The sequence below is a fragment of the Labrus mixtus genome, chromosome 13, assembly GCF_963584025.1.
Source record: "Labrus mixtus chromosome 13, fLabMix1.1, whole genome shotgun sequence".
Lineage (NCBI taxonomy): Eukaryota > Metazoa > Chordata > Actinopteri > Labriformes > Labridae > Labrus > Labrus mixtus.
The window spans coordinates 22,465,676-22,489,681 of NC_083624.1; the positions used below are offsets into that span (position 1 = coordinate 22,465,676).

The 24,006-nt window shown below is 40.9% G+C and overlaps 1 protein-coding gene across 6 annotated transcripts; it reads left to right on the forward strand.

Annotated features, from left to right (window-relative positions):
* The first annotated feature begins 1,126 nt into the window (after window positions 1-1,126).
* kansl1l (KAT8 regulatory NSL complex subunit 1-like) lies at window positions 1,127-23,053 on the forward strand. 6 transcript variants are annotated; one of them, XM_061054198.1, is made up of 16 exons: window positions 1,127-1,395; window positions 1,834-2,921; window positions 6,862-7,027; window positions 8,089-8,241; window positions 9,797-9,900; window positions 10,423-10,588; window positions 12,280-12,454; window positions 14,662-14,793; window positions 16,974-17,120; window positions 17,789-17,889; window positions 18,164-18,276; window positions 19,060-19,132; window positions 19,233-19,345; window positions 19,590-19,710; window positions 21,690-21,896; window positions 22,574-23,053. In XM_061054198.1, exons 1-15 carry the CDS (start codon window positions 1,360-1,362, stop codon window positions 21,891-21,893), a joined length of 2,892 nt encoding a protein of 963 aa, XP_060910181.1. In that variant the 5' UTR covers window positions 1,127-1,359; the 3' UTR covers window positions 21,894-21,896; window positions 22,574-23,053. The 6 variants fall into 6 exon arrangements, with proteins under 6 accessions (XP_060910181.1, XP_060910182.1, XP_060910185.1 ...); XM_061054199.1 differs by having other exon boundaries at window positions 1,128-1,395; window positions 6,865-7,027; XM_061054202.1 differs by having other exon boundaries at window positions 1,130-1,395; window positions 6,871-7,027.
* Window positions 23,054-24,006: the final 953 nt, after the last annotated feature.

A 24,006-nucleotide genomic window follows, 5' to 3' on the forward strand; every position in this document is an offset into this window, starting at 1 on the left:
TTTGCTAACTGTTTCCAGCTTCTTTTCACTGCCAATCTTGTGCCACTAGCTTGCTAACTTTACCTCCGCAACTCTCGTCAGATGAAGGTGAGCAAATAGGTAAGCCATCCAAACCAGTCATTCAGTCTGAATACAATTATTAAAAAGACTTATTTACAGCCACACTTTTCATCCTGTTACATTTATGGTTATACCCGAATGTTGAGATATTTTCAACTAGGGTTGTAAAGATTAATCGTAAAATCGTGATAAATCGATTCAAAGGTGTCAAGATTCATATCGGAAAAATTAATCGCAATAATATCGTGAGCATCACGGAGCATCAGCAGCTGTAGAGCAGAGGCGGTTGGCTGCAACTGCAGAGCACGATTTTGAAATTGAGGACGCACCGCCATCTTTCAAATCGGAGGTGTGGAAGCATTTTGGCTTCCCCAAGGCGGAACTACACAAATAACACAACCAACATGATGCAGCATTTAACCCGACACCACAATAAGAGGCTCCAATCACCTCCCCTTGTTGCGAAAAACCACACTGACAAGTGGGTTTGAAGCCCCTGAAGGAACCTTTTTCAGTCATAGATTGTCTACAGTCTCATTTTGTAAAATAAATCGTGACAGAAAGATAAAGATAAAGATAAAGATGAAGATAAACTTTATTGATCCCCCATGGGGGAAATTTTTGCATTACAGCAGCTCAAGAAAACAGGAAACAGGAATATAATTATTAAAAATAAAAATAGAAGTTAAAAATCAAACATATTTACATCAGTTAAATACATTTTAAAAAATACAATAATAGAAAATTACACGGTATCTACACTTCCACTTGTGGAAAAAGTTATTGTAAGAGTTAATTGAAATGAGTCATGAGGTGGTGATGATTGAGTCTGGTGAGTCTGATTAAACAGTCTGACGGCAGATGGGATGAACGTCCTGCGGTAGCGCTCTGTCTTGCAGGGTGGTGCATCGAATCGTGAACCCAGCATCGTGAATCGTATCGTATCCTGAGTTGAGTGACTCGTTACATCCCGATTTTCAACAAACGTGAACAAAATATTGTTAAAAAACCCCAGTTTTTTTTTTCTTTCTTTACGGTTGATACTCAGAAGTCGGAGCTTCTGTAGAGTTCTTGAAGGCACCACGAGTCTGGTCAAGCCCCGCCTCCTCCTCAGATGTTCCGTCCTCTCGGCAGTTGGAGAGGAGAAGGAGGCAGTTAAAGGGAGAACAGATTTACTGATGTCCTCGTCAAAAATAAAACTCACCGCTGAATAACAAGAGACTGCAGTCAATATTTCAAATGTTGGAAGGATCGGCAAAGGGGAAACGAAATGTTTATGGACATTTTCAGCCGTGAAGGATGGTAATTTCAGTGAACGGTGAACCTCCTGGTCAGGTGAGTAAACAGACTTTATGAAGACCTTTAAGATAAGACGATAAACACAGTAAAGTTGTTCTAATGTCATCTCTGTTAAAGTGTTACAAGAAAACCACATGTTTTTGTTTTGTTACTGTATCTCCTCAGTTTTAAAGTAACCTTAAAGCAGCAGCTCTTTCGACGTTAGTGAACGTTACTGTGACACTGAGCAGTGAAACATAAAAATATGATGGAAAAGTTTTATTATAATGTCTGTCATCACCAAATTATGTTGTTCATACTGGTGAATCAATCTTATTGAAGACATTTTGGTTTTGTCGCAGTGTCCAGTCGTCCTGGTTTTGGGGTTTCTGTGTGGAAACGCATGTATCATCATACTGGTGTTTTTTTTATCAGCATTATTGTTTTTACTGTCAGCTGGATGAAGTATTGAAGTCTGCTGCCTTTTCTACCCAGAGCATCCTTGGTTCAGAAAGTGGTATGGCCCCAGCCCTGACCAAAATCCTGAATGACGGCCATGGGATCCACCTGTCCTCACCTCCTGCCTCAGTCAGAATGGACACAGATGGGCGAGCCGTGTGCAGTGCTGATCTGGACTCTCAGCTGATTTCCACAGAAGACAGTGACCTCCAGAAGATGTGGCTGAACCTTTCGATGATCCCCTCGCTGGACTCCTGCCTCCCGATGAGCCCCCTGGATGTCCCGGCCAACCCCGTACTCAGCCCATGCCTGCAGGTGTCGTCCAGTCAGGCCGAGACTTTGCTCTTCCCCAGCCCTGCTCACCTCCTCAGCCTCCTCTCCTCCAACAAAGCCCTAAGAGATTCTCAGCAGGTGGCCTCTGTGTTCCCAGGTGTACCAGACATGTTTTTAGTCCCTCTTCCTGAGCACAATAGCCAAGAGGCTTCCCTGCTGCAGGGATGCAACGCAGTGACAGATGGCGGTGATGTGCATCACTCCCCTCTTACCCTTCCTCATTCATATTCACATGGGGAAATAAAGCACCAGGGCTACTCTCCCTTCTTCACAGCCCAGCCTTCATTGACAGAGGAGAAAGAGGCGGGAATCGGCTTTCTTCCTCCATCGTCAGAGCAACCTTGCTGGATCAGGATTAGCTCCGACCAGGCGGCATTCAGAGTTGTGCCGGATGAAGCTGTAAAGGAGCAGGTCTGCAGGCAGGCAGGGCTGTGCAGCAGAGCGCAGAGGCTGCAGACGAGGCTGCAAGCCTTGCTGGGGGAGCATGCCGTACTACACTGCGACCAGCAGCTGGAAGGGCTGACAAGGTACTGCCAAGTTGGAGGTGTGTCTCAGGAAAGCGTGAACCCTGGGTTGCTACCTCCACAAGTGGATTTTGAACCCCAGTTTTCTTGGCAAGAGTCCTCCACACCCTTATGCTCGTTTGAAGAGCTCCGAGAGTTCACCCGCTGCAGCCAGGAGGTACTGAGGGGCCTGCAGGAGGCTTTGGACTCTGAGGCTACGGCCAGCAGCAGCTCAGATGAGGAACAAGAGGAGCGTAAAAGACACAGCAGAACCCGGACTTTACCTGTGTGAGTATCCAGCAGAAGAGTGGATCATGTTTTTTTAATGTAAAGGGAAATCTACACAAACACACAAGTAGCTGCTTATAAATGAGTGGGGGGGAGGGGGGGGAGGAATCAACATTCCAAACTCATTATGGTTGTTTTAATTTTAAACATGAAATCTATATGGATTTATATCAATTCATTTGTTTATGTCCAGATTCAGTCGCCTTTGTTTCTTCAGAGGTGGCTTGCCTGTGCTGTTTGATGAACAAATATTTTTTTAAGAGTGGAGCAGGCAAAAGATGGAGGATGGACTGTTCTCATAATTAGGTTGTTTGTAGACAGACTAGGGACACATATTAGTGACAAAGTAAGTGTATTTTGCATAATATGTGACCCTTTATCAATGTCTGAAATATTGACGTACTTTATTTATAAAGCACTTTTCAAAACAGAGCTTAAGTGTTGAAGAAAACAATAGATACTTTATTGACTTCTAAAGTCTCACTGCCAAAAGATTTGTTGTGTTGTTATTGGATTTTGCTAGCCAGATCCCAGCTGTGACTCACTGAGGAGTCCTGTGAGGAGTAAACAGAGGTTGACTCTTCCTCTTTAGGGAACCTTTCACGATACGAAACTGCAAAAACAGTTACAGGGAGCTAACACAACAGATACAGTAATAACTGGAGATACTTAGCCTGTTAAATTAGCCAGACGTTGTGGAGAAGAATGCATGTTAAAGATGACACAAGAAATCCATGACTTATTTCAGGATGACAGTGTGAAGTGTTGGAGAGTCCGCCCTCTCCGTGTATAAAGTCCTCTGTGTTAAACACTTAATTTACTTGGCCCTTAGCAAAGTTTACTGTGTGGTTCGCATACCTACAAGTGTTGTCCTCCCCAGCCAGCTGTGGAGAGTGTGATGACATTTTTTCCCATGTGCACGGCAAACACCCACACACACACACACACACACACACACACACACACACACACACACACACACACACACACAAACATTCCCTTTCCATGCTGCAGTCATAACACATTCAGCAGACTCGCCAGTTCCCCTTACCCTCAGGCTAGGAAATAAACACAGACATGCCAGCCATTCTGTGCCATCGTGCTCCTCCTTTCTTTCTAGGGAAAATCATTTTGTAGCATTTGTGGTGTGGATGGCTTGCGCTGCCATACTTGTGCCGTGTCTCAAAGGGAGTTGTGTTTCCCCTCAGCGAAAAAAAAAAAAAAAAGGTGTGAATAAATAAACATTTGGCTTTTCTGGGATGCCTACAAGGCCAAGTATCAGTTTGCATAAACATCAAGTATTGCATTCGATTATTAACATCAGAAAGCTTTACACATCTATTTTTACTAGTTATCTGTGTATTGATCAGGTTCATATCTGAAAAGTAAGCAAGTGAGTTCAAATGGGCCGTACAGTGAACTACAACAACAGCAGAAGGCAAAATAACAAACCCAACATTCTGTCATTATGTTTAAAACCAGTCCACCATACTTCAACTCTTCAAATCCAGGTCACCCGGGTCATGTTAAGCACTGAACTCATGGAAAGATTATCGTTTTTTTTAAGGATAATTTTCCGTCTGACAGCGGAGACTTTCAGGAAACATCAGGGAGAGAGAGAGTGAGACCAAAAAAAAGAGAGAAAAGATTTCCAGTGTCAGTCCTGAGCTGAAGTAGATCTGGAGACCTTGATATCCCTCTTAGGCTGGCTTGCCCCACCATAACTTCCTGGAAAGGAGTCAAGGATGTAAGGATTGACTTTTGCTGAGAGGGAGATTTCCAGTCACCATGTCTTAACAAATGTCAGAAATATTTTCTCAGAATGTAATTTGCCTTTTGGTCTGAGAACAACACTCTCTCACTCAGACGGTTGAAGTCTATATTTTCCTAAAGATTCAGGAGAAAGAGGTGCTGTGTCCATGAGGGGCTTGTTTTATAACTTGAAAGAAAAAACTGCTTCAACTGAAACGAATTATCTCATTTTTGTAACGAGATTCCTTTGAGAGAGGTTTACGCCGAGCCAAAGCTTTTGTTGTGCTTTTCTTTTCAATGTGTTTTCTCCTCGACATGTTTGAGCAACCTCATGTTACCAGGTTAATGATCTTCCTTCTCAGCAATGTGCTGACGTCAGAGTTCTGAAGTTAACTCATGTCTGCTTTGAGTGCCGCCCCGTTTCTTTCTTCAGTGGATGTAATTCTTTGACTCTCCTGTTTGTCCCCTTTTTTTTGTTGTGTATCAGTGCAATGAACAGGAACCCTCTTTGCAACATTTTTTTTATTAGCACTGAGAGCTGGAATAAGAGAGGGTGTTTTATAGGTGTGTAGTGTGTCCTTGTGTTTGGCCGGCTTCAGTCATGTTGAAAGTGTCAGCCTGCCTTTTGTTCAAGTCAGCTGAACAATGCTCTGCGCTTTGTCTCCTGCAGAGTTTTTTTATGGCAGGTTCCTCCTTGAAGAGGATGTCTCCTTGCTGGAGGAGGAACAAGTCGTTGCCCTCCTCAAGAAAATGTGGAAACAGTTGGCCTTTAAACCTTTAAACGGAGCCATAGTTTAACTTTTAATTTGAAAAAAAAACCACGCGTCCACTCGGCTCTTTTTCTGCAGTCCCTCGCACGTCCAGCTGTTACTCATTTTTTTGGGTTCTCAGTATGTTAGTAATGTTAAATGAACTGAATGTTATGCTCAGGACACACCCAAAAGCTCCAGTGCAGCTGCGAGAGCCAAGAAACACTACTCCAGTGGAGAAATTCCCAAACCCAGAAGGACTTGCTGGGGCTGGCCTTTCATTCAGCAAAGATTAAATGGAAACCCACAAAGTATCCTGTTAATGTCTTCATGGAAGAATATGTATGTTGATAGTGAACTTGAACTTTTAACAGGTTCAAAGCAACACTTCCTCTTCTGTGCGGTGCTCCTGACTTCCCCACTGCTTGGCAGATATTCCAGGAATGTTCTCATTATACAGTTGGAGAGAGCGCCCAGGTCTGGTCATTGTCTCTGGAGGAAAGAGAGAGCCTACTCCTCCACAAACACATATTAGCTCAAGGCTGAGTGGATCTCAGCCATTATCCAATCACGGGCCTTGTTTTTATATTCGACAAGTTCTCCTCCCTTTGACCACAAACTAGATGTTACTGTCATGAGGCAAGTGATCTGTTGATATTCAAATAACCACATTGTAGAGTAAAACCCAAGGGGGTGTTGGGGTCAAACACTCCGCTGAGTCGCTCGATTTCTTCTGTGTCCAGCATCAGAGAGTTTAAAGTGGAGGAGTCCCCCTCTGTCCTAGCCAAGGTCCAAGAGCACTGCCATAGCAACTATAACCCTGCTGAGTCCAACCAACTACACACACACACACACACACACACACGCTCGCACCAAAAACACACATGCACACACACAACATAAATGCCTACCTCTCAGGCTAGTGCTATGGAAACATGCTATAGATACACAACACACAAATCAACTGTGTTTTAGTCTGTGGCCTAGATAAGCTTTTGTGATTTAGCAACCCCCCCCCAACTCCTCACTCTGTTAGGATGCTAAACAATTTACACCCTACATGGCGCTGTAAAATAGGTCATGTGTTCACAGTGTGTTAGTCGTACAAACGTGTTAAATTGGTTAAATTGGTCTTTCTTTTTGTATCTGAAAGACATTCAGTGTCTCTTTTTCCCTGCCCTTCTCAACTCTTTTGTAAACATTTTTCTTGCACAGAAATGTTCCGTCATCACATGCTGGAGTCCTCGTGCACTTATACCGTGCTCGATTTTTGGCCCAGCACATTTCATGACTGAATTCCATATTTGGAAATTTTAATTCCAAATTGTTTTTCTACGACATTCTTCTCAGGATCTAAAACGTTTGCCAAAATTGTATAAAATGAAGCTGCTACATGGGTCTAACTGTGCTCACCCTGCCCCTCCTTCCTGCAGCAGCAGCAGCAGCAGCAGCGGCAGCGGCGGCAGCGGCAGCAGCGAGAGGCAGTGGCTGGAGGAGAGAGCCGAGCTGGGTGGCAGATGGAGCTGGTTGCAACTGCGACTGGCAGAGTTGGAGGGGAGGATAGAACAACTGGTGGGGCTCCACAAACACATCCGCTCTACAAAGGTAAGACCAAAGTCCTCTGCAAACAACACCTCAATAAAAGTGCAGGAAGCCCAATGTGCCAGTTACATCCACAGTGAGCAGTTTATTTAGGGCTTAAAGGCAGACAATGACACGAGAGTGTAAAAAAAAACCTTGATACTCTTTAGTAGTTTGATGTTTTGTGGTTCTCTATTGATGCTCAGAAACACTGTATTGATCTTCTTCATGTGATACTATCAGAAATAATGCTACTTCTTATTGTTATGGGCAAGCAGTTCTTTGCACCGACACCTCAAAGAGTAGTGCAGTGAAACTGGATGCAACATGGATGTTTAATTTCTTGCATTATAAAAAATAAAACTTTATTTCATTTATCATACAGTTTCCTTAAATTTGATAAAAATGTACAATATAGTGTGTTCAAAGTATCTGATTGTATCCTGTAGAGAGGTGAGCAGATGTAGTTATCACATTTTAAAGCTATATTTAGATATGCTTCCACCTCTCCTTGACCACTAGCACTATACAAAACTGCAATTAACATGTGATATGCTGTGTATATAAATGGATCAACTTATCTAAATGGGCATAGTTTTCATTTTCAAATGATAGCATTGTGGTAATAATTGTATCAAATATAAAATGTAGGTAGAATGCATGGCAGAGTATAGAACTGAAATCCCAAATATTGTGCCACTCTGCCTTTAAGAAATGATTATTGAAATGACAATTCCTTGAAATGTCTGATTTCATTTGCATGATTTGAAAAAAAATAAAAATGGGTTGCCTGTAGCCTAGTCGTTATAACGCACGCACCATGTGCAGAGGATATTGTCCTCCAGGTTCAAATCCGGCCTGTGGCTCCTTTCCTGCATGTCATTCCACACACTCTCTCTCTCTCTCTCTCTCTCTCTCTCCCCGATTTCAGACTCTATCCGCTGTCCTATCTTTAAACAATAGCATAAAAATCACCCAAATAAACCTTTTTTAAAAATAAATCGACATTTAAAAAATTGTGATTCTTGCTAACCACCTAAGGTTAACTTCTCTTATTTGTGTGTTTCTGTGTGTGTGTGTCTCAGGGCGGTGTGGTGCTTGCAGATGCCCAACCAATGACTGACAGACAGATTCAGCACAGCCTGCTGAGAGAAATGGCAGGGTTATCCTGCACGGCCTCGGATGCTGACGCTGAACCCTGCAGCCCCACACGCCTTCTGCACAACATCGAGAGACAGGTAGGAGCGGGGAACCAGCAAGTATACCTTCAAATCTATCATACAAGGAGTGTGAGATGAGCATGGAGATGAGGGGAATAGTTATCTACAAGTCATTACACTCTGTCAGGGAAAAATCCTTTTCAGTTTGGTCAGTTTGGTGTGTTAAAAAGGCACAGGGGGATGCATATTTGCAATATCATATCCCAGTACAGTTGAGAGGATTAATCTTAATTATTATGGTATGCATGCAGTTTTTTCTTTGTGTTACATGTAGTAGAGACTGCAGATTGAATACATAGATCCATGCTGCTTCATGTAGCCATGTAGACAGGGGCGTGTCCAGACTTTTTGGGCAAACTTTGGGCACTGACTTATGCAGGGGTGGCCTGAAGTGTGATGTGCACATAAACACAAATAAAAAAATATCAATTATCTACCCTTTCTAACACAAGATACTGGATACATTAGCTTGTTGTTTTAATGACACGAAAAGAAGATTAATGTTAAAGTCAAAATTTAAAGTACTTGAAAATTTGCATGCAAACTCCTGCATGGTCTAACTTGCAAAAATACATTAACTGGCAATGTATTGGTCCCAACACGTTGCCAGTTGGTTCATTGCAAATAAGACAGAGTGCACTACTTTCACATGCACCTGACTTATCAAATAGACATTGATATGTAAAGAGAAATACTAGCAGCCTTTCTTAAAAAAAACAACCTAATAGTTGCTTATGTTAAAGGTTTTTACACAAGTCACGCTTCTGACAGGACAAATAGCCAATCACTGTATGTTTTTTGCAGTGATATATGGGGTGGCCAATCAGATTTCTAGGGGGGCCCATTCCACTCCCTGGCCACCCATCTGGACTTGCCCCTTCATGTCGATATTGTATTAACTCCAAAAGTATCATTCATACTTCAATCTGAAGAATGTGAGATGATGCTGAGGTTCCTGTACAACAAGAAAGACTGTCTTAGAAAATGTACTGAGAGGAATCTGTGTTGAAACAGAGATTTACATGACAGTATTCATTTCAGTTATATTGGAGTCCTTCCCTAACTGAAACATTTTCTTAAGTAAGTATTTGTCTCTCATGCTAAAATGAGTACAAAATTGTTCTGCACTCGCTAATGCAGCTTAACACAACCTTAGATGTGCTTTTGAGATATCTTGCAGAAGGTGAGTTTTTTTAGAGGCAGGGAAATGGAAAATGCTCTGAGAACGTTAAACCACCTCGGGCTGGGCTTTAAAAAGACTGTTATATTTATGTTCCTGTATATCCAGCTTCTGTTCTCTGTACTCCAAAAAAAAAAATGGATATGTAGCCAAAAAAGGATTTATATTTGTGCTGGTTAAAAGCAGAACATGACACTTCAAGGTTGTTCTGGCAGCATTAACAGCAGAAACTTAACTTATATATGCTGCAGTATCAAGGGATACGTCGTTAAGTAGATCTGTCTTTGAATAGAGCCCTTACTCACTCACTACTTCTTGATAGAATGGATTTTATTTTTGTCCACCCTCCTGTGGAATGCACCATAAAGTATGTATGATGTGTGTTCATTTCAGAGTGCTCAGCTCAGCCAGATTGTCAACAGTCTGATGCCTCCTCTCAGCTTTTCCCCACTATCAAAACAACCAAACAGCTGGAGAGTGAAGGGGAGCCTCACAAGGTAGAGAATGCACAAACACACACTTACACGCACCGCTATTACTGTAACAATACGAGCCTGGCACTGCAAGAGTTTGAAACATCAGAGAAAATGATCATTTGTTTCCAAATCACATTGTGATATTCAAAAACAAAACACTAAGTCAGCATTCAGCTGTACAATATTGAGCTCAGTCATATTCACAGACTTATGTGGGGGCTGGTAGCGTAACCTGGTCTCTCCCCACCATCTGGCTTGACTTGAATCATCCCTTCATGTCTTTCCTTCCTGCTGCCTTTTTAACTCTCAGTCTGGCTGTGAAGATAAAAGCCACCTGATTTGAAAAAAAAAAAGATATCCTGCTTGTTTATGCACGCAACAATGATTTATATCTACTGTATTATTTGTGCCTGGTTGTTATTCCTCAACCAGATCAAAGACCAGCACCACCTTGAAAAAACTTGCTTTTGTGACACGTTTGATCCTAGCATGAATGGTATCGCTAACATTTCCATGACCCCCACATGTCCCCCGTCCCTGCAGCGGTCAGAAAGGAGATGTGTTCATGAACGGGAAGAGAAGGAGACTAGGGACCAGGAGGCTCTTCAAAGCAGATATGTCATGTGTGTGTGCCCGGACCCGACCTCTGGTCACTTACCACAAGCCCAGACTGTTCCCTTTCAAAACCTGCAGCCTCAGACGTTCACAGGTGGGTCACACGTGCATTGACAAACCTAGCTTTTTAAGATGTGTCTTTCCTTGTACATGCTGTGTTTATATTATGAGGATTGTTTGCTGTTTTCCCCTTTGGAATTGGTCCAGTCAGTCATTCTTATTCTTATCTTGATCCAGCTCTGTGCTTCTGAAACAAATCCATTTTCTTGATTGGGAACCATCAGTGTCTATTCATCAGTGCTGCCTACAGTATGTCCTTGCACACTTGCACACTCTGAGAGGGTGCAGATAATAGATGCATACCAAAATGCAGCGGCCCCATTAGCATTCTTCCCCTTAATATTCTGAGAAGGTGACAGTAGATGGCACCAACACTATGCCTATTTAACATTTAACATTTAGCATTATCCCATTCACAGCTTGTGTTTTGATGTTATAATAATGTAAAAGTGATTAAAGTGTTCCCCTGTGTAGAATTTGTAAAAAAAAGAAAAAGGAATAAAAGTTAATTTATCTACATGATTAAAGTTATCCACAAACTAATGTCAGCATCAAAGCAGTTGCTCTCGGCCAGGCTTCAGAGTTGGAATGCCCTTTCATTAAAATAGTCCCTGGAAATGAAGTGGAATTAATGCTGAAAGCTCGACACCTGCTTTTAATCAAACAATAATATCTCTCTTGGATCTGCTTCAAACAAACAAATGCATGTGATGATTTCTAAAGCTTTGTCCCTTCTAAAGCCAGGGGGACAGATTCTAGAAAGTAGTACAGACAAGAGGTTAGCTATAATTGTGTTTGTCAAGTGGTTTGGCTTTCCTTCGCATAGCTTCCAGATGCAACAGGGAGGCTTTTTGCAGCCAAAAATAAAACCTGCGTCAAGCTGCAGATAGTCGAGCCTAGCAACAAGGTGGTTAACAGTTTAGGGCGTTCAGCTGCTAAAGAGCCTCTCATTTGTCACAGCAGTTTTTGAAGACTAAAACAAGATGTAAAGGAGAATGAACTATTTTGTCAGGGGGCTATTTGAAGCCTTATTCTGAAGATCTTTTGTGTTGCTTTGTGTCTGCCCGATGTCTACATCATTAACTTACTGCTAACTTGCTAGCTGTGAAGCTTTTGTACATTGATTGTATGTCAATGTTGTATTCATATTATATTCCCGTGTGGCAAAACCAAACCATGAATGTAGCTTTAATATAATTGATTTGACTGTAGAGAGAGAGAGAGAGACCCTCACTCTCGTCAATTTCAATTGATTCAAATTTGAATAGAAATCAATGTTCTATCTTTTGCAAACAAAATGTATAAGCCTCATTTTCCAATATTGTTTAATAGACACACATCTAAACAAGACAAAAGTTTCACCTAGTATGTACATGTTTCTTTGGCATGCCATTGGATGTTTTTAGCGAGAACATTTATAGAGTTTTTAACATCGTGCAGAAATCTGTTCCTCTAGTATAGAGCCCTGAGTGACTCTGTAGCTTTAAGAAGCAGCACCGAGCCCCAGCATTGTGATATTGCCTGATGATGAAGAAAGCCCCTATAACAGCTTAATTACCTTAATCAGTGTGCTTAAGTTGAGAGCAGCTTTCTTAAAGCCACATGACTCATACTCCTCACACAAAGAGAAAGCCGAGTTAATGCTCTAGTTAAAGTAAAACTCTGTTCTCCGTCATGTTGAAAATAATCTTTGCTTTGGTTTTCTTTCTTTCTTTCTTTTCAAAGGACTCGGGGACATCCACGTCTACCCTCTCCTCTCCTCTCTCATCATCTACCTGTTCATGCTGTTCCTCCTGTGACCCTGTAGTTCTGTGCTCTGACCCTGACTGCAGCTCCAGTAGGGCCCAGACCTCCAGGATCCCCAACTCCACACCTAATCCTGTGCTCTCTTCTTCATTTGGTAGGAGCAAACATTAACATCACGACTGACCGTAATATGGCTGTAAGAAATAAAAGCTGTACAGTGCAAAATAGATCAGAGTTGCTCTTCATCTTTATCATTTTTCTTGGTAGAACCACTGTGCCCAGAAGTGCAACACACACTGTTAAGCCTGGCTCACACTACAGGAGTTTTAAAATCCTACCTGATTTTTAAAATGCGTAGCATCACACACATGAGAAGAATTTCAACAGATATTCTTCTCAAGAATCTCAAGCATGCAAACAGAACAAGATATGGAAATCATGGCACATCACATAATGCAGGGTTTAACTCAGATTATCGTGCCAGGTGAAGAAACGCACCACCTTACATAACCTCATGTAAACAAGAGCTAAATTTGTGATTATTGCTCTGTGCAGAGAGGGGGAAAAGAAAAAGGTTTTAAAAAAACGTGTTTTGGTGAAGAAATGGATGGGGTGACTCAGACAACAGGGGTCGTGTATTCTACAGCAAGAGCTGGATTGTGTCAGATGCATACAGTTGTCTGGCACTGCTGTCCACTTATTACTACCCCCCCTGTCGCTGGCAGACATTGTAGACCCTTTCATGATGTAATCGTCAAGATTTTAAATCCTAAATATCTATGTTCTATATATGTTTAAAATAAACTGGGGTGTCCCCGTCGATCTCCGAGCACATCGGGGATGTTAAGATTGGATGTACTACTACTGCAATTGCACTTTATAACGACTCCCCTTTAAGTAAGGACAGAAGACATTTAAACTTTTAAACTTTAGCCTGAGTTGCATATATCATATATCAAACTGTATTGTGGGCTCATGTTTTTTTGTATGGGTGGGATATGTATGTATATATGTGTTGTGTGTTTGTATGTATATATGTGTTGTGTGTTTGTATATATATATATATATATATGTGTTGTGTGTTTGTATGTATATATGTGTTGTGTGTTTGTATGTATATATGTGTTGTGTTGTGTGTTTGTATGTATATATGTGTTGTGTTGTGTGTTTGTATATATGTGTTGTGTTGTGTGTTTGTATGTATGTGTTGTGTTGTGTGTTTGTATGTATGCTGGCTGCTGGAACACCTAAATTTCCCTGCTGGGATGAATAAAGTATATCTTATCTTATCTTATCTTATCTTATCTTATCTTATACGACTCACACTACAAGGTAAACTGGGAAGATAATCAGTTCCGAGCAGCCTCCAATCAGGAACACCTCATGATTGTCAGGAAGGGGAAATTGAACAAAAGTGACAAAAGTAGTTGAATCTGAAATGTACTGTTCTGAAGTGTAGATTTCATTTCATTTCACTTTCAAACCTTTATTTATTCTCGAAAGGACACTGAGGTTTCCCTCATTTCAAATGCCGTCGAGATTACGAGCACAGTAAAACAAGCAAAAACACAACAAACACTCAGAATCAGTGACAAAAACCACGAGATCAATTAAAACAGATGTGATTAAGCTGCTGCTATTGTTTGTTAAAATACAGCAGCCATGTTGAGATGTGTTGTTTTGCACTACAGTAAGTTGCTTCAATCAGTTCCTATCATACAAGATATCCCACAGAGTCTGTGTGTGAGGCGTCCAGCAGAGCAGCAGATAGAAATAATATCATTTGCTGTTTCACCAAAGCCAGTATGTGTCAGTCTACATACAGTATTAATCTGTTTGGATGAACATTCGCCTCTAAAACAAAGTGGGTTTATAATCCACAACAACCTGTGATGGTTGATTTAAGAATCCAGGTTGACAAAACATATGTTTCAGATGACAGCAGTGAGCTGAAAGAAAAGAGACAGGAAGTGATGTGGAAGAACTAAAGAGAGAGAGAGAGAAACTGGGGGAACACAGAGGAGGCTGATTGGAAATTGATGAAAACGTCAGTCAGCACCCTGATGATTTCCTGTCAGCTTGAATGATCTCATTCTCCTTTTGTCAGCAGCAGAAGAAGAAGACAGTCTGTCAATTAAACGTCACCTTTAAAAATAGCCTGGATCATGGCAACCACTGTCTAATCAAAGTGGATTGTTTGAGACTGTATTACAGTCAAAACAAGCGGAGATGAAAAATGTGGGGGAATGATATTGAGAATAATGACTCATGAGATACTTGATTTGAAAGACACACAGTGGAAGAGCACGAGTGGCTCAGATTGCTGACATTTTGCCTTAAAATTGTCCCATCTGCTTCCAGATACTCCTCTTTCCCTTCATTTAAAGGGAGCCCGGGCCAGAGAGGAATGGTCCCTAATGCCTTTGGTAATCAATATCCAAGCATCAAGTCCAGCACACTGCAAAAGACGCAGCTCAACACCACTGCACAACAGTAAGACTCTCCCCTCATCCTTATTAACTACTCACTCTGTGTGCTGTTGTATTCCCCCATACTGCTCTCCTCCTGAGCACTGCTTACTGCGCTCTCTTTTGCTCTACATGTCCTCTGATTTGTCACACACTCTTTTGTTGCTACAGTATAGCTCATTTGCTGTGATATGTAGCACCTTATTGATCCTATATGTGTAGGTGTTGCAGCACCAGAGCAACCGTGTTACCTGCTGATCTGACATCCAAGTTAACTGATGCGTAAGGTGACAGGAAGGCAGAGATGTTATTTAAGAACGCTGCACCTGCAATCCTGATGTTGTTGTTCAGACATTTCAAAGAAATTCAAGTAAATTATTTGCTTTTTTTTCTCCATTCTAATGCTGGTACTGAGTGTTTGCATTAAACAAAATCAATGTCTGTCTTTCTATATTAGTCTTGTGCTAGGCTATTGAACGAGAATTCCCTCTTCTGTACTTTAGATTGATTGTCCTCTCATATGAATGATTGGTAATAGTGTGGAATTCCCTTGATTACCCAGGGGAGGTTGAATAGCCAGAGGTGATGTGAAATAACAGAGAAGAAGTGATGAAGTAGACTCAGCATAGGAGAGAAAAGGAGAGTCAAAAGGGAGCCGATTGGAAATTGATGGAGGTGTCAATCACCCAGCCCTCTGTCGAGTTCCTGTCAGCTTGAATGATCTTATTCTCCCTCTGTCAGGAGCAGAAGAGGAAGACATCCTGTCAAAACAAACATCACCTTAAATAATAGCCGAGCACATGGCAGCATACCTCTTGTTAAAGCTGGTTGTGACTGGAACTGATTAAAACTGCACAACAGTCAAAGAAAACCGGATATTTGAATTTAAGAATGATAACAATAATTGAGTCAGCATTAAAGGAGCATCTCCAATATTTATTCTAGTTTTACCATCTTTCTGCTCATGGAGAATCTGTTATATCTGAACCATTTCGACTGTTGCAACACCTGTTGGTTTTTCATCGTTTGCCTGGTAAACAGAGGGGCATCCAAAACGGCCGTGTGAGGGAGCCTTAAAACCAATTACTTCTCTGGTCAGAACAGTATCTCCCTGTAGTCACAGTGATGTTAAAGAACAACACCTCTGCTCCTTCAAATGTCTCATTTCACTTAAAAAACAGTTCAGCTGATGCAATAAAGTCGTATCCACCTCATGATATCAATCATTTAACTTTTTTAACGTTCCTTTTAGCTGTTTTTGTTTAGTTTTTGATCCGTAAAGAGTTAAGTTAAGTTGATGTCCTAACCTTCGATCTACCAGAAAGTCCTTGCTTTATTTCAAATTAAAAGCAGGTTTGAAGTCAAACAGCAAATAAAGTACTTCAAGCTCAATTCAAAATAAAAGCCTAACAATCTTTATTTTTTTATTGAAAAGAATGTAATTTTTAACATGCGATTAAAAAGGTGACTATTGAAATTTAGCGATGAATCGCAATTTAAAAAAAGACACAATACAATAATAAGAAGCTAACTATAGTAAATATTTCTTCAGTGTAAGAATAGAGGGACGACATTGTAACGAAAGAGTTCTGGGTTAGGGTTAGAGTTCTTTACCTGTAGCTAAGTGTGTGATTATGTGTGTTTATCTCACACCGTTGTAGCCCTTGCAGGAGCGTTTTTGTGTGAACATGCTGCAAGGAAGAAAAAGAGAAGTGTGTAAAAGACACCTTAATAAGATCATCAAAGTGTGTTAGGAACAGTTGCATTTTGTGCCCTAGGTAATCAAAAAAAAAAAAGAATAAACATTATTTCACTGAGCTGACAGGTGATCTGCACTATTATTAGTGTTATAAAGCAGTTAGTGTCACCCAAGCAAGGAACAGAACGCTGAGAGGCACAAACCTGCCAAAATCAAAAGGCTAATGGATCAGGATTAGCTTTTGTTGTTAAGCAAAGCATTAAATCCCTGAGGAAAGAAAAGGTGTGTAGAAATGAAAGAGAATTCTTGTGGGGTATTAACTCAGTGTGTGTGTGTGTGTGTGTGTGTGTGTGTGTGTGTGTGTGTGTGTGTGTGTGTGTGTGTGTGTGTGTGTGTGTGTGTGTGTGTGTGTGTGTGTGTGTGTGTGTGTGTGTGTGTGTGTGTGTGTGTGTGTGTGTGTGTGTGTGTGTGTGTGTGTGTGTGTGTGTGTGTGTGTGTGTGTGTAGGTCGCAGAAACAAGCAGCACACAAGGCATCACAAAAGCAGAGTTATGGGTCTGTCACCAATCAGGAGGGCAGGCTCTAATGTTGATCAACACAGGAGAACCAATCAGAGGAAGAGAAAGAGAAGACGTATCCAGAGGCTGATAGAAGGTGCGTTAATGCAACTGTATGTTCACAGTAAATATTCAAGATTATTTTAAGGAGAGAAGTGAAGACTCTCGATCTACATACATGCAATGAAGAAGAGGAAAAATATGGGAACCACTTTGTAGCTTTGCTTTCATCCGGTAGTTGCTGCTCCTTGATAACATGGAAAAAGTAAAATTAGAATGCAGTAACCCAATGTAAAGTAAATCCAAGTTGTTTCGTCAAAGAGGACTTTTCCTTTTTTTGGGCAAAACAACAGGAGAACACCTGTCACTGTGTCACTGCACAGTAGAATAATGCTTCATCACTTACCTGAAGTTGTTCCAAAACCAAACTTCTGTAACATTTGGGCAATACTTCCTGCATATTATCCCATATGCTCTTTTGTAAAGCGTCTCGAGAAAACACTTGTTATGATTTGGCGCTGTACAAATAATGATTGATTGATTGATTGATTGAAGTATTTTACAGCTAACTGTCTGTTTGAGAGCACAGAGGACTAGAGAACATCTGCTTCTTCTCATCATGTTGTCAAAAAAAAGAGTACAGATATTGCTCCTGCTAACTTAGTTATTGTCTTATCAACAACCCTATCTTTTATAAATAGCTTTGTCTGCTATAAATGATCTGTTACAGCTCAAAGTTAGTCTCATATGTGTGTTGATACCCAGATGAGGAGGATGTCCTGTACCAGCTCTGTGACCCCGAGGACAGCTCAGACGACATTCAGGAGGAGAGCTACTCACAGGTTTCACACAAGCAGATCTCACAGGTAACACACACACATACACACACACACACACACACACACACACACACACACACACACACACACACACACACATGTCTACTAGTGTACCCTAGTATACAAATGAAACTTGACAAGCTTATGGGTAAAATGTAAAAAAAAAAAAAAAAAAAAAAAAGCATGTGAGTCTGCAGGACATTTTTCAGTCAAAGCATTCTCTTAATGTAGAATGACTTATGAGAATGTGTGACTCGTCGGTGTGTGCTCTTACTTCTTACTTGGCTGTGTTTCCTTTTAGGGCTGTATTCGCAAACGCCAGGGAGAGAGTGTGTACAACATCAACAACATTGTCATCCCCATGTCACTGTCTAAAGTGGAAAAGCTGCAGTACAAAGACATCCTCACACCGAGGTAAGGGAAGCAGACGGCCTCTGGAGGTGTTGATTATTATTGTTATGCTGGGCTTCCCAAAAGCGTATTATTCATAGCTTTCAGTCACGTGATCAGCGTTGAGGGCGGGAGGACAAAAAGAGCTAAGGAAGGTAGCGGCCACCATTGAACACACTGTAGAACCACAGCAGAGGCGTTTTATTTTTCCACCTCTAAATGTTTTACATCTCCTGACAACCGAAGTGAAAGTGAGACTGTGAGTTATGGGCACTTGCGACTTTTACACAGAACACTGGACACTGTTTCAATCACTGTCAGCTGTCACTGCCAGTCAGTGTTCTGGGGCAGTGATGTTAAAAGGCAGGAATATTTAGATCAAGTTAAAACTATATTTTATGTCAGGATGAGGAAAAGTCAGTTTATTTTTTGTTCCCTCACAGGGACACTGAAGCGTCTAACAGCATTAATTCACAATCTCCTCCTCTCTGGGTTTTCTTCACAGATTAAATTCTGTAGAAGCAAAACCCGAGCTTGTCTGCTCGTCGACTAGTACATCACATTCAACAACACCTGCATTTCATTTGAAAAACTGAAAAATAAAATTGTTAAAAACATAAGTGGCAACTGATTGCAATAACTTCTCCGTAGTGTACAGCGGTAGGGAGCCTTTCTTGCCCGCTTTGTGGGCAGTTCCATACGCCTGTGACGTCATGTAAAAAAGCTTTGAATTATGTGCTGATCACTCCTTTTTAAACAGTTCTTGCATTTAGTTTCAGTTGCTCATTAATCTGTCTTTCTTTACAGTTGGCGCGTGGTTGACCCCTCGTCTCTTCCAAACCGGGAGGAAGAAAAGGACGGGGAAATTGAAGAAGTTGATGTATGTAGTGTCCTATATCTTTGGACATGAGCTCTTTTTTGTTAAATAGAAAGTACATTTTTATTCCTCTGTGTGTGTGTGTCTATGTGTTTGGTTTCAGGCTGAAGATCTCACTGATGAAGTCTTTGTCAAGAGACATTTGGGCTTGGAGCAGAGAGAGAAAATGCGCTGGTCATCCTGGGGGAAGAGGAAATGCTGCAGGCGTCCTAACAGGTGGAAACACACATCAGAATTCAGTGTGATTTACCTGTTAAAGGAGGTTTTATGTGCAGTTTATTGTCACATTTACTGCTTTTAAAAGAAGCTTATAAGAAAGATGTATTCGACAATTGCACAGTGCAGCATGGAGATTTATTTTTCTCCATTACAACGTTTAAGTTAAGCCCGTGTGAGAGTGGAATGTTTCGTAATTCCTCAGTGAAGTTTCATGCGGGCTTTGCTTGTTTTCTCGCTTCAGATCTGGCAGCAGGTTGTCAAGCAGTGGGGGCGGGATGTGCACATCAGGAGAGGAGAGCTCGGTGGAGTTGTGTTGTGCTCAGCTGGATACAGACGAACAGCAAAGCCTAGAGGAGAGGCTGGTAAGATTAAAAAAGCATCACAGCTGAAACCTGAATAAATCCTTCAAACATACTCTGATAATGAGCGTATGATGTTCCAGGTGCAAAAGAAAGGAACTCACCCTGGGTGGTTCACAGCAGTTTTTTGATTGGCTGTTATGAGATGATGTTTCCACATGTCACAAGTGAATCATGTTTTCAAATTAAGCAACAATTCTGAAAATGCCAACAAAGTGAACATATCCCACTGCAGGAATTCTTCCAATGAGTAGACAAGCCAACTGGAGGGGAAATATTATGTATCATCTTTCCTTACAGTCACTTAATCAGGGAGATGGTCCTTTTTCGTTTAAACCTTTACTGCTGCTGAACGTTATTTTTCTGTAACATTCAGTCAGAAACATGGCTGTTATTTGTGCTTCAGAAGAAGGAGAGAGTGAACAAAGAAGCAAAAAATGGGCTGCAGACTAATCAATCAATACTCTGGGTACTGGGTGAGTTATTAAGCCCAAATGGATGCTAGAGAGCCTACACAGATCCTCGTCTCCACTCTGCTCCAGCTGATGATGCTCTGATTGCAGTGCTCTGTGACACTTGGCATTGATTGGAGTAGGAATGAGTTGCCACTCAGCCAGACTGTCCTAATCAACCTTCTCCCACACCACAAATATCCCCTATTCTTCAATGTTTGCATATGGCAGGCCGTGATTAAAATGCAAAACATTTGATTTTTTTTCAACAGGCTTTAGTGCTTTGACCACCTATGATACTGTCTTTAAAAGAAAAAGTGTAATAAAAAGCACACTTTTGGAAGATAGATTATTCATATTTTGGACATGATCTCATAATTTACAAGGTTTTGTGAATTCTTTATCTGGCATTTCAACTAAAAAAGACACAACTGAAAGCAAATAAAATACCGGTAACTGATTCATTGATTTATTTAATACACATGATCATAGATACAGGAACTGGGGGGGAGTAGGGTGCTGCAGCACCCCCTAAATTCAGGCACTATTAAAACCATGAGCTTCCAGAAACTTTTAACTTATGTATACCCCTTTTTATGGGATATTTAGATTTAGTACACAGATATGTGTGATTGTTTTTTCCCTGTGCGTTTACTATAGTAGTCAGTAATTTGTTTCTGATGCTTTCAGCAGAGTGATACAACTCGCAGCAGTTAATCACAATCCAAGAGGTGTGATCATCCTCTCAGACAGAGCAGCAAAACTAGTTGTGGCCCTTGACCTTTGAACTCCGGTTGATTATTCTTTGAATAACATCTGAGAGAGAGATGTGTATATGGAGGAGCAAGAGTGAGGGAGTGTGCCATTGTGCACAGTTGGACAGCCAGGAAACAAAAACTACAAGGCGACTGTGGCTCAGTTGGTAGAGTCGGTCGTCTCAACCGGAAGGTTGGGGATTCGATACCCAGCTCCTGCAGCAACATGTCCGATGTGTCCTTGGGCAAGACACTTAACCCTGAATTGCTCCCACTGCTTCGTATGCATGTGTATGAATGGGATTAGTTACTCCTGATGGTCTCACTACATAGCAACCTCTGCCATCAGTTTGTGAATGGGTAGGTGTGACATGCTGTGTACTTTGAGTAGTCAGAAGATGCTTACCATTGATCATCTGTTCTAATGTACTGTAACTCAATTTACCTGAGAAGATTGTGAACAGGACTACAGTCTCTGTAAACAGACTGATGCTGTCCAAACAGCTCCAACATGCATTGTGTACTCATATACTGTATGTCTCTGCATCCGCTCATCAGCCTCACTGCTCTGTTAATTATAAACTGGTCATTGGGCACGCCTGTGATTGTACAGCAAAAATCATGTCATCATTTTGAACGACTTCTCTCAGTTTCACAACTAGAACTGACTTCCACCATCCCTGCATGTGGTACATATCAAACTGTAAAATATGTTACATTGACAAATATACATTTTACATATGCTCAAATAAATTATACACCCTCTGTCCTCCAGCAGCCTCAGACACCATGGGAGCCCCGCTTGTTTCCTTTGTGTGATGATGAAGAAGAAGCCTTGCTCCCTTCAGAGTGGTCACAGTGCAGCTCCGGCTCTCCTACATCAAAGAACTCCATCGCCCATCTTTCCCCTGCTCAGTCCTCTGGTGCTAAGCTGCCATCTAGTGGACAAAGCAATGGCAGCACACACAATAGCAGCTGAGAGGTGACTTGAATTATGTATTTTTTTAATATGCAAGCTGGACAACAGAGAATACATTTATTGTTTGTTAGATCATATGCATATCTCACACAGTTAGTAATACAAGAATGTTTTTAGTGAATTATATTTAATATGATATGATCATTTAATAGATAACTTGGAGGTTATTTATGCTGAGGCATCATCAGATATCACTATTAACTCTTACATAGTGTTGTAGTCAAGACCACACGTACCACAGACCAAGACATTACCGAGACCAGAGTGCTCAAAGACAAAGACAAGACCAAGACCAAGACCGTCACAGAAAAATCATCAACTTGTGTTGCAGCGGGCGTGTCACTCACTTAGACCGTAAGACCGGTGAAGGTTGCCGCCGTAACCGGGGGATAAAAATCAAACTACAAATGACTTGAAGTTGGTCGTTGTTTAGGTAGGGGCGTTTTCCTCCTAATCAAAGTAATGAGTCCACCCAGTAAGAGACTGAGACAAGACAGCAAAAATGCTTTTGATTCCGGGATGAGGCCGAGACCTTCAAAAAGTGACCTCAAGACCAAGACTAATTTTGATTACTACAAAACTACTCTTACATCACAAACAATTCTAATGTTGAATATTTTTAATAGATATGGCATGTTATATTGTCATGTTACTTCATAATTGTTTTATTTCTCTTCCAGATCTCACTTCTGGGAACGCAAAAGGAAACAACGATCCCCTGTGAGCTCTATATCTGAAACATTCCACGAGTACATTCATTTGATGTTGATTGCTTTATACCTTGAAGCAGAAGTGTTTATTTAGTCTGTTTTGTAACTTGTGTCACAATATTTTATAAGCTGGCTTCTGTAGCATCTGTTACACTTCCAGATTATAATGTAGAGGAGGTACTGTATATAAAAAGATATATATATATATATAAACACACACCAGCACTACTCCACTGTAGCCTCAGGTTTGTATACTGTTTATAGTTCACACTATTTATTTGTGTGTTTGTCTTTAAAAGTCTGTGTAGAAACACATTCAAACATATATTTATGTAACCTTTTCTTGGTTAAGATGGTCTTTTTTTTTTTAACATGTTTTTTTGCTGACACAGTCATTTTTGTATATATTTCTTTTGACAAAGATCTGTGATTATTAAAGAATTTATTGTAGTTAGCAACATTTTGGATTTTATATTTGCAGACTGAGTCTGATAAAAATGGTTTACTGATCGATTTCAACATCTTACAACACTTTTCTGAGTTTCTTCACTAGTCTTGACCATAACAATGACTCTTGTTTTAAAGCTGCCCTGGCTGGGAAAGCCTTCGACGGTTCACATCTCAGTTGAAGCTCTTGAAGCTTGGCCTTCATGAACATTCTTTTAGACATTGAAAATCTAAAACCATCATTCTTTACACACACTTCTGTTCTAAAAATGGACACATAAAGTGGAGCACCTCACCATTCAGAGGCTCTGTGGTTTTTATTTCGGTCACAAGAAATGTGTCTGCAGCGTGAGCCGGCAATGCGGACTTAAATTACCGATAACTGAGATGTCATTGGTATGAATACTAGAAGGACGAACTGATGTGAGGTCATCTCAGTGATTTGAATGATTAACATTAATGGAGGTCAGCGTTTTTTTTAGGGTTCACTCTCCCTGTGAAACTGCTCATACTTGGATCACATATGCATACTGCAACCTCTTATAATATCCTCCACTGCTACCAGGAGGCCTAAAAGGCAGATGGTTGTCAAGGTCATTCTTCTCATCTAAATGCATGTGTGTCAGTTGCTTCATGGCATGAGAGACTGGGTGCCCAGAATTAGAAACTCAATCACATGAAATTAATTCACAGATAGCAGTTATCTGATTTCAGGATGAAAGGGCTCAACTGGATTTTTACTGTTGATTAATATTTCCATTTCCTTTGCTTGATATGTGTGCTGATGTCCTTTTTTATTTCAATTTGTCTTCGACCAGATGCCTTTTTGGGGTGTATTTAATGTGTTTTCTGGGTTCTTGGAAATAGAAGACGCACATGTGAAATGTGCAGAATTGCAAAACTGGAAACAATACGATACACATGAACAGGTGGATACTTCTCCCCTTCTGATGTCA

Bases quoted from the DNA above. Each gene is read 5' to 3' on its own strand.
- kansl1l (XM_061054198.1), top strand. From the start codon at position 1,360: ATGGTAATTTCAGTGAACGGTGAACCTCCTGGTCAG. The intron at 2,922-6,861 runs GTGAGTATCCAG...CTGCAGCAGCAG, and splicing joins AGAACCCGGACTTTACCTGT to CAGCAGCAGCAGCGGCAGCG. The intron at 17,890-18,163 runs GTAACACACACA...GTTTCCTTTTAG, and splicing joins CACACAAGCAGATCTCACAG to GGCTGTATTCGCAAACGCCA.